Source organism: Stylophora pistillata, chromosome 7 (genome assembly GCF_964205215.1).
Source record: "Stylophora pistillata chromosome 7, jaStyPist1.2, whole genome shotgun sequence".
In the NCBI taxonomy this organism is placed as follows: Eukaryota; Metazoa; Cnidaria; class Anthozoa; order Scleractinia; family Pocilloporidae; genus Stylophora; species Stylophora pistillata.
The window spans coordinates 35,076,818-35,088,216 of NC_142525.1; the positions used below are offsets into that span (position 1 = coordinate 35,076,818).

At 42.4% G+C, this 11,399-nt stretch overlaps 1 protein-coding gene across 1 annotated transcript in view; it reads left to right on the plus strand.

Moving 5' to 3' along the window:
* The first annotated feature begins 5,421 nt into the window (after positions 1-5,421).
* The window catches only part of LOC148727603 (uncharacterized), a 12,773-nt gene continuing 6,795 nt past the window's right edge, over positions 5,422-11,399 (plus strand). The window contains exon 1 of the mRNA XM_088726502.1: positions 5,422-5,553. Within this exon, the coding sequence (XP_088582628.1) occupies positions 5,422-5,553 (132 nt within the window). The remainder of the gene's footprint in view (positions 5,554-11,399) is intronic.

An 11,399-nucleotide genomic window follows, 5' to 3' on the forward strand; every position in this document is an offset into this window, starting at 1 on the left:
CACATTTTTCCATGGTAACTTCAAGCTGTTGATGTAGTGATGTGTAGTTAGCTTTTTACAGAGAAACCAAGTGGTCGTTAAGCCATTGCATTTTAATCGGTACATGAAACAATCCACAATCCTTGTCAAATTTTGTCGAAACTCCTGGCTCCTCACCCAATGTAAAGTCTTTTTGCAACTGGTCCAGTTTTCTTGTTACCAGGATACATACATACATAGGTACGTTAGTTGACCACTCCCCATGGGGGCTTTTTAGGGCCAATTCCCACCCATCCCACCCCAGGGGAGGATATCTACAACACAGTAATCTCGTGCGTGGGTAATTAACGTCTCCTACCCCTAAACCTGCAGGAGACGGGACCTACGGTTCATTCGTCCTTATCCGAGAAGACTAGAATATCTATCCATTTCTTGATTATAGAAAGGTAGCAAATTCTCCTCATTTTAAGACCATGAGTATTGGCCTGGCCGGGGCTCGAACCCTCGACCTGCCGCACAACACAATCCGGCGCTCTAACCAATTGAGCTAACTGGGGGGGCGGTGTAGGATCGAAGTAGTAAGAAGGAAATGAGTGACTGCACTAGGGTTGTTTGTTAAGTTACACCATGACGTGACTATTGTAAACAAGACTGTTTGCAGTCGTAATACATAACAAAAGGGTTCCCTATCAGTCGTTCAAAATTGCGCTCGAGTTGTTATTCAGTACCCTTATGCATCGATCAATTCTAAGCTTCAGCATTTTCCCTACCGGACATTCGAACTTTAGAAGATTGGTTTGCCAAAATCACGTTCAAATTCCCTTCTCAAGCGCCTAAAGACGACAACATCATTGACCGTGATTCTCCACTCAGCTTTTAAAACTAGATCTTGTAGACCTTTACTTTTGAGCCAATTGCATGCGAAAGTGAACCCATTACATTTTATTCACCGATATCCGCGAAAAACCGAACACTTGTGTTCCGCTAGAAAGACTTGGCACTTCTGGTTTAACATATGCACTTCTGGTTTTAACATATGTAGTCTGGTTTAACAGTCAAATCGACAGTCACTATTACTGATACTGACCGGCCGAATGGGAAGACATCAAGCCCTTTTACAACTCGAGTGAATTTAACCCTGACTACATATGTCTAGTTTATCCTCTGTGACTTGCGTGCGAAGCGTCTCTACTACATGTGACGCACCTAGGCACACGTAGACGGGAGGCATCTTCTCACGCATGCCAGAGACTTGTGATGCAAACCACGGGTTCAGGAGACCCCTGGGACCTCGGGATTTCACGCAAGACTCTGGGAAACATCTGACGTCTCTGTGGCTTGCGAGCGAAGCATCTCGACTACATGTGACGCAACTAAGGACACGTATCCGGTAGGCATCTTCTCACGCATGCCACAGATCTGTGACGCAAACCACGGGTTTAGGAGACCCTTGGGACTTCGGGATTTGACGCAAGACTCTGGGAAAATCTGACGCCTCTGTGGCTTGCATGCGAAGCATCTCTACTGCATGTGACGCACCTCAGCACACGTATCCAGTGGGCATCTTCTCACACATGCAACAGACCTCTAACGCATGCCACAGATTTGTGACGCAAACCACGGGTTTAGGAGACCTCTAAGATTTCGTGATTTCACTGGGAAACATCTGACGCCTCTGTTGCTTGCGTGCGAAGCATCTCTACTACATGTGACGCACCTCAGCACACGTATCTGGGATGCATCTTCTCACGCATGTCACAGATCTGTAACGCATGCCACAGATCTGTTTCGCAAAGTACATATTTAGGAGGCCCCTGGGATCTCGGAATTTGACGCACGACTCTGGGAAACATTTAACGCCTCTGTGGCTTGTAGGCGAAGCATCTCTACTACATATGACGCACCTCAACACACGTATCCGGGAGGCATCTACCCACGCATGCCACAGATCTGTGACCCAAACCACGAGTTTAGGAGACCCCTGGGATCTCCCCATTTTACGCACGATTCTGGAAAACATCTGACGCCTCTGTGGCTTGCACTCGAAGCACCTCTACTACATGTGACGGACCTCAGCAGACGTATCGGGGAGGCATCTTCTTACGCATACCACAGATCTTAAACGCATGCCACAGATCTGTGACGGAAACCACTCGCTTAGGAGACCCCTGTAACATCGGGTTTTTACGCAGGACTCTGGGAAACATCTGACGCCTCTGTGGCTTACGTTTGAAGCATCTGTACTACACGTGACGCACCTCAGCAAACGTTTCCGGGAGGCATATTCTCACGCATGCCGCAAATCTGTAACGCATGCCACAGATCTGTGACGCCGCAAACCACGGGTTTAAGAGACCCTTGGGGACCTCGGGATTTCATGCACGACTGTAAGAAATATCTGACGCCTCTGTGGCTTGCTTGCGAAGCATGTCTACTACATGCGACGCACCTCAGCACACGTATCCGGGAGGCGTCTTCTCATGCATGCCATAGATCTTTAACGCATGCAGCAGATCTGTGACGCAAACTACGGGTTTAGGAGACCCCTGGGACGTCGGAATTTCACGGACGACTCTGGGAAATATCTAACGCCTCTGTGGCTTGCGTGCGAAGCATCTCTACTAAATGTGACGCACCTCAGCACACGTATCCGGGAGGTATCTTCTCACGCATGTCTCAGATCTGTAACGCATGCCACAGATACGTACTTCACGTTTTAAATCCACTTTTGTAAATAGATGTCTTTTTCGCATTGTCTGCTATTAATAGTTAGTTGTATTTCTATCTTAATCTGTTTTATATTTCATTTTTTGTAAATAATGACACGGTTGATGCATTATTGCTTTTAATAAAGACCATTATTATTATTATTATTATTATCATTATTATTATTATTATTATTATTATTATTATTATTATTATTATTATTATTATTATTATTAGATCTGTGACACCGCATTGGACCAACATCTAAGAATACTGTTTTGGGAGGGTCTGAAATCTTCAATCAAAGATAAGGCGCGGCACAAAAAAAGTGAATGCAAGACGCTCGGTGAACCTATGGTTGGGTTTCAGGTGACGTCACAAGCTTTGCTGAAGTTAGTGTCGGCCATGTTGGTGTCCCTCGGGTGTCAAATTCATGAATAATTAGTCGATTTCTATAGTGAAGCCCTCTCTCTTATCGCCGTATTATTTCGCCAACTACATGAATATCCAGACAGAAAAAGCGATAAAAGTATCCGGCATTCATCTTAAGGTATCCCAGTGCTCTCTGAGTATGCCGAAAGCTTAGAGAGTTGGAAGGAAAGATGTTTGCAAAAGATCTCGGTCATTGGGGTTGACCCTGCAAGCATACCAGCCGAGAAGTTCAGTCCAAAATGCTTGCCTCCTGTGGAAGCGTCGGACTTGCTGAGTTACCTCGTTCTTGAGACCAGCTTCTCCACCAAGAAGCAGTTCAAGGCGTTCAAGAGTCTAGAGGCGTTTAATCAAATGGTGTCGGGATTTGTAACCTCAGTTGTAGGCAAAGTAATCGCCGGCAAGTATGCCGTGAGAGCACGAGTTTGGCATTCACAGCATATGAATGATCCTTTAGTGAACATTTGGGTCATTTCCGAAAACGATGGGACTATTTTGTCAGCCCATTGCTTGGGATGCAAAGCTGGACTGGCTGAGTCATGCTCACATATCGCAAGTGTTTTATTTATGTTTGAGGCAACTACTAGAATTCATGGCAAGCTCGCTGGGTGTCACGAAAACTCAGACACCGAAAACTCAGGTCCCTCGAAATGTTCTCCAAGCTTTCGAAGTGCTCCATAATTCGATAGTGCATAGCATAAAGCATGAACCAATTTTTTTTATAATATAACCGGTGGAACAATGCAACAAATCCGACGCGAAAGACGGACAACAATATCAAGAGTGATTCTTCAGTGAAGCGAATCGTGACGGCGCTGATGCCGAGTCTTCTTTCGCGTTGTTTTTCTCTTTTTTATTTTTATTTTTTTTATTTATTACAATTTAATGACACATATAACTTACTTACTTACTTACATTAATAGATAATAATACAAAAGAGTAAAAAGAGAGGTGCCATAAGGATGGTCCGCAAAAGAGATAAATCCCCATGCACGGCAGACCACCTTAAACAAAAAAAAACAAATCCAAACTAAAATCAATCAAATCTTGCAGTCAAATAATCCCTTACACCCCTTTTAAAACAAGAAACACTTGGAGCCTAACGGACCGATAGTGGCAGCCCATTCCACATGTGGACAATCCTATTAAAATAGCAAAACCTAAAAGTATCAGTCCTCGCGTAGTTCAGCCTCATTTAAGAACTCTAGCCCAAGGGTCGCAAAATTGTCTTCGTTTTGGGACTGGTGGGCCGAGTCTCTGTTTGTATCCATTATTATCGCGAAATATTTAAGAATTTTAACAGAGCGACAACAAGGATCTGTGCAACGAAGTACAAAAAGGTAAACAAACGTCCCTTTCGGCTCGTCAAAATCACGCCACATTTTAATACTTTGATGTTGGAGCGAGCGCATTTGATCCCGTTAACTGTGAATGAAAAGTTCAAAATTAACGGGAAAAATGGAGGTAAATCTAAGCTAAATGAAGTCTTGTGTCACTCTAAAATGTTTTAATACTCAACCATCGAACGATTTTGCGAAACGTGCAACTTGCGGCCTTGCTTTTGCTGCTTCAGTTGGATCAAGACCCAAAAGGTCAAAATACACGAGGGATTACCAGGAGTGATCATGAGTCGAGTTTATCTCCTGAATTTTCGAGGAGTCTGAGTTTTCGGGGTCTGAGGTCTGAGGTCTGAGTTTTCGGGGTGTGAGTTTTCGTGACACCCCAAGCTTACTTGCACTCAGGTAAAATGCTCATGGATTTTGCCGACATAGGTCAATGAAGTGCCGTATGCGAGGGCTAAAGACATCGATTTCTCATCGGCTAAGAAGCTCAAAGAAAAGCTCGACCAAAAAATCGAGGATCTACAACAGCCGCAAGCCTCGAACCATACAACAACTTCTGGTTCCTCCTGTTCTTCCCCTTGATTTGTGATGATCTTAGGTATAGCGCATCAGATCATATATATAATGAATTTTGCGCTATAGAGATCATAAAATTATTAAATTATTATACGAAAAAATCCTTAGTCTTTACGCTTTCCACTTTTGCTCGAACAGCCAACAATAATGCATAAAACCATCCCTTCTTTCTCACATGAACTCTTCGTTAGATACGGTTTGTTTACGCTCGAGGGACACCAAGATGGCGGATATTAACCGTTGCTAAGGTATTGGTCACGTGGGTGAAACCCAAGGATTTTCGCCGCTCGATGTGGAGAGCGAGAAGTTGATTTATCACCTATGCCCAAACGAGTTGTCAAGTACCAGCAGGCGACAGCCTAAGTGGGCGAGCGAATTTTGTGCTACAATGGCCAAGGAGGAGAAGTCTGCCCTTGCCTGTAAACTCTCTCCACCTGCCGAGCTGAAGCCTTTTAGAGAACAGAGTAGAGGTTCGCAGGGAGACCAGTACAGTCCTCTTACGTGCTACAGGTGTGACCAAGTCGGACACATTCAGCGAGGTTGCCGAAATGTTCCCTATACACCGTAATCGGGAAACGCCAACCCGTCCCCATCCTCGGAGACCCAGGGGCTGTGAATCGATTTCAAGTTAGGGGCAGAAGACCCAGGGGCTGTGAGTCGATTTCAAGTTAAGGGCAGAAGAGCCCCTGGGGACATTGTCTTACAAGACTAGTTCCAAACGGTCGCAGTCGTTCTGTCATCTGACTGGTGCCAAAAAATCTTTGTGTTTTTCTGCCCAATCAGAGTGAAGTGTGCTTTACAGTCCTTTCGTGTGTTTTAACACGCACATATACAAGAAACTCAGTTGCTCGCTTTGGTTGTTTGGGCCGTGCGACGGAGCCTTGGTCGAGGTGAAAAGTGTCAGTCTCAGAACACAATGTAAGCGAAATCGATCAGATTGTCCGCAAAAATCTCACCGGAAATTATACTGAATACTTTCGCAGGTATCATAAGAGAACGTGTACAAAAGTTTGCGAGGTTCGTATAAAACTGGTTGCAGGCGTTGATATGTCGCTTTAAACGTTAAACGAGATGTAAGCTTAAATCTGTCTAGATTTTTTGTACAATTTGGGCATATGGTATTTCGTGGACTGGACTGGACTGGATTGGACTAGTAAAACGAGGACTAGTAAAACGAGGACTAGTAAAACGAGGACTAGTAAAACGAGGACTAGTAAAACGTGGACTAGTAAAACGCGGACTAGTAAAACGCGGACTAGTAAAACGACAACAACAAAAAAAACAATTTCATACGAAGTCGATCATAAGACTTAATGGCAAGCCAATTTAGTAAGTGACAATCCCTGTTTGACTTTTAAGCTGCAAATGGGTTTGACATGCGCCAGATACAAACGAATTTATAAGTTTAGCCTAAGAAAGAATTTATTCAGCACCAGTTCAAAATCCTAAAATACACTTTCGTCGTAAATTTCACGGCAGAAACGCAGGAATTCGATGAATAAAAGTCGCATTAAATCTCCTTGTGTGTAGGTAGAAAGAGTCTCATTGACTTCAGCTTTTCGGTGGAAGAAACCACCGATTTACACACGCCATTACAGAAAACAAACAAGCAGACTGACAACTCCCGGCCAAAACACATATTTGCATTCACTTACAATTTGACTTTCCGTGAAATTTTAAAACGGAACAGAGGTAAATCTTCGAAGATTAACCGTCGTTGGAAATAAAAAATACTTTCCGTAAGATCTCTAACTGTTTTTCTCTTTACGAGAAAATCGTCGCATGATAATTTAACTCGTGTGTGTTTGTCATACCAGTACTGCTGTTTCTTCAAAAGCGTATGCTTCTTTCTTCTTCAATTGACAGGTGTCACATCGTCACAGTTGCTTATCAAAAAAATGTTTCGGCGAAAACATCCTCTTTAACTTGAATAACGCTTGTTTTCTTTATAACTCACTCGCCATCAAATTGTGAAGTTCAAGGAGGATTTTCCCTTAATTAACCTCGTAATTGTAGCCCTAAATCATTCGGGTTCTTTTAGCAATCATTGTTTTTATGCGTTAGAAAAAGATAAAAGTGTTATTCACCAGCATAGGTCGGTCCGTAATGGGAACTTCTGAACTGTCATATATTTCTGAACTGTTCAAAAATTGGTGTAGCATCCTGGATTCTTTAAGGCTCGGGTCGCATTACGACCGAATTGTTTACTCTAGGGATTAAACTCTGTCAACACAAGCATTTTCTAGTGCGACCCAATTTTTGCGGTTTCCTAAAAGTTTCAAAATTCTAAAAATCATCAAAGACGCCGGTGTGCCTGGGTGGGGCTGACCGATTTTGCCAAATTTTTTTGAAACGAAAGGACCCGCGTCCGTTGCGGACAAAGTTGTCATTTGTGCGTGCGTGTGAAAAAAGATAAAAACCAAAAAGAGCGGGAAACACATATTTGCATTCACTTACAATTTCACTTTCCGTGACTTTTAAAACGGAACAGAGGTAAATCTTCGAAGATTAATCGTCGTTGGAAATAAAAAATACTTTTCGTAAGATCTCTGTTTTTCTCTTTACGAGAAAATCGTCGCATGATCAGTTAACACGTGTGTGTTTGTCACACAAGTACTGCTGTTTCTTCAAAAGCGTATGCTTCAATTGACAGGTGTCACATCGTGACAGTTACTTTTCAAAAAAATGTTTGAAAATTTGTTCGGAAGCCTTTTAACTATCTTTACACTGACAAATAAAAATATTTCGGCGAAAGCTTTCTCTTTAATTTGAATAACGTTTGTTTTCTTTATAACTCACTCGCTATAAAATTGTTCAGTTCAAGGAGGATTTTCCCGTAAATAAACTCGTAATTGTAGCCCTAAAATCATTCGGGTTCTTCAAATTAAAGAGAAAACTTTCAACGAAAGATTTTTATTTGTAAAGGTAGTTAAAAGGCTTCCGAACAAATTTTCAAACATTTTTTGGAAAAGTAACTGTCAAGATGTGACACCTGTCAATTGAAGCATACGCTTTTGAAGACACAGCAGTACTTGTGTGACAAACACACACGAGTTAATTGATCATACGACGATTTTCTCGTAAAGAGAAAAACAGAGATCTTACGAAAAGTATTTTTTATTTCCAACGACGATTAATCTTCGAAGATTTACCTCTGTTCCGTTTTAAAATGTCACGGAAAGTGAAATTGTAAGTGAATGCAAATTGTGTTTTGGAGTCGTCAGTCTGCTTGTTTGTTTTCTGTAACGGCGTGTGTAAATCGGTTATTCTTCCACCGAAAAGCTGAAGTCAATGAGACTCTTTCTACCTAGACACAAGGAGATTTAATGCGACTTTTATTCATCGAATTCCTGCGTTTCTGCCGTGAAATTTACGACGAAAGTGTATTTTAGAATTTTGAACTGGTGCTGAATAAAATTCTTTCTTAGCCTAAACTTATAAATTCGTTTGTATCTGGCGCATGTCAAACCCATTTGCAGCTTAAAAGTCAAACAGGGATTGTCACTTACTAAATTGGCTTGCCATAAGTCTTATGATCGACTTCGTATGAAATTGTTTTTTTTGTTGTTGTCGTTTTACTAGTCCGCGTTTTACTAGTCCGCGTTTTACTAGTCCTCGTTTTACTAGTCCTCGTTTTACTAGTCCTCGTTTTACTAGTCCTCGTTTTACTAGTCCGCGCTTTACTAGTCCGCGTTTTACTAGTCCAGTCCAGTCCAGTCCAGTCCAGTCCAGTCCGTGGAATGTCATATGCCACGGAATACCATATGCCTACAATTTGCTGTGACTGAAACTTTGCCAATCTCGTGAAGTTATTTCGTCGCACGGGCCACGCAGGTATGTCGAGCAACTGGCATTTCGAAAGATTTATTATCACCCGACGTTAAGTGTGACATTCGCCCTTGTTCGATATCCGACCACGATTTTGTTTTTCTTACCTTTGATATTCCCACCGCTGTAAAACGCGGTCCAGGCGTTTGGTGTTTTAACAACTCTCTTTTGAACGATAAGGATTTTTGCGCTACTATAGAGAAATTAATCGATGATCATGTACGTTTTTTATCTTGTTTTCCGTGTCTCCAAGATTGGTGGGAGTTTTTAAAACAGTCTATTAAAGAAGAAACGATCTCCTTTTCCCGTAAAAAGCGAAGACAACTGCAAAGAGACCAGGTAATTTTGACGAACAAATTGATCCGTCTTCGTCAACGTTTAGTTGACGGAGACAATTCCGTTATCCCTTTAATTTCTGACACCGAATGTCGTTTGAAAGCCCTTCGAACTAAACAAGTCGAAGGAATCATTATTCGTAGTAGAGCAGAATGGTTAGAGGAAGGCGAACGCCCCAGTCGGTACTTTTTTAATTTACAAAGAATTAAAGCTCAACGATCCCACATCTCTTCGGTTTATGATTCTACCGGTATCGAAGTCTCCTCCCAAGAAGAGATTGAAAAAGCTCATATCGATTTCTACACTCAGCTCTTTTCCGAAGAACCGATAGATGCTGCTCTTCAAGAAGATCTTTTATCCTCTCTATCACGGAAATTAACTTTTGATCAGGCGTCATCTTGTGAAGGCGAGATCACGCTTGACGAACTTACTCTCGCTATGAAAAATATGAATAGGAATAAATCGCCTGGCCCTGATGGCCTTTCGGTTGAATTCTACGCTAGATTTTGGGATCGTTTAGCTCCACATTTATGTCAAGTCTTAAATGCATGCTACCAAACCGGAGAGATGTGTGATTCCATGAAGATGAGCAACACACGCGTTATTTTTAAGAAAGGAGATCGTAAGAATCTGAAAAATTGGCGTCCGATTTCTCTCTTAAACGTTGACTATAAGTTATGCTCAAAAGTTCTCTCTCTTCGACTCTCTAAAGTTCTGGAATATATCGTTGACCCTGATCAAACTTGTTCTGTGCCCGGACGCAAAATTACATCAAACTTACATTTACTCAGGGACATCTTAGATTACATCGACCGCACGAATGAAACCGGCATTTTGCTCAGTTTAGATCAAGAGAAAGCCTTCGATCGCGTTAATCGCACCTTTCTGCAAAGCCTCTTACCCGTTTTGGTTTTGGCCCGTCTTTTTGTTTTTGGATCAACACTTTATATAATGGGGCCAATATGCGTGTTATTGTTAATGAATGGCTAACCGATGCGATTCCTTTGTCTCGTGGGGTAAGACAGGGGGATTCCCTGTCTCCCCTACTCTATGTTTTGTGCGTTGAAACTCTCGCATGCAAAATCCGAAATAATCCTGAAATCGAAGGTTTTCTCCTTCCGGGCGTACGTAGTCTCTGCTATAAAGTTGGAAATTATGCTGACGATACGACCTGTATAGTGAAATCTTATCGCTCTCTGCAAGTTCTATTCAACATGATTACTATTTACGAGCGTGGCTCTGGGGCACGCCTTAATCTGACTAAAACAGAGGCCATGTGGTTGGGGGCGTGGCGTAAGCGCGACGGCCTCAAATGGGTGACAAAAATTAAAATTCTAGGCGTTGTTTTCGGCCGCGATACTGAATTAGATAATTGGCAGCCAAGACTAGAGAAATTAGAAAAATATCTAAATTTATGGAAATCCCGCTCTCTTTCTCTTGTCGGTCGATCACTCACCGTTAACACCCTCGGAATTAGCAAGCTCCTATATCGCTCTACAGTTTTGTGTGTCCCAAAATGGGTAATTCCTAAGGTGAACGCTTTAATCTGGCCATTTGTCTGGGGTTGTCGAATTGAAACAGTGAGCCGAGCGACCTGCCACTAATCTCTTAACAGTGGCGGTCTCGGCATTTTGAATTTCCTGATCAAAGGTAAATCTCTTAAATTAGCCTCAGTCGTTTCTAATCTAGATAATCGCGAATCAAAATCCTTTTATTTGGCCAGATATTTTCTAGGCTCTAGGCTTGCCTCTTGTCGCTCGGAGTGGAGCTCTCTTCGAGATAACTCCACCCCGAGTACACAGATCTTGACGCCCTATTATGAGAATGTTCTGTCGGCGCTCACCACTCTACGTGGGATTCTCTCCCGCACGGAGTGGCGCGATTTTGAATTTTCTTCCAAGAAATGTTATCGAACTCTCTTGAAGGAAAACTCCACATCTCCAATTCTTCATCGCTTTTGGACTCCCTTCCTTCCGATTGACTTTAATCTTGACAAATTTTGGAATTTAGTGCGAGATGACTTTTCTGAAAATTATAAGAACGACATACTCTGGAAAATTGTACTTCGCGCTATTAAGGTCCGCGATTCTCTAAAGAATTGGGGATATATCGACTCAGATAAGTGCGCCTCCTGTTCCCGTAAAGAAACTATAGATCACTGTTTTCTCAATTGCCCCCGTGTGAAATCCGTATGGACCTACT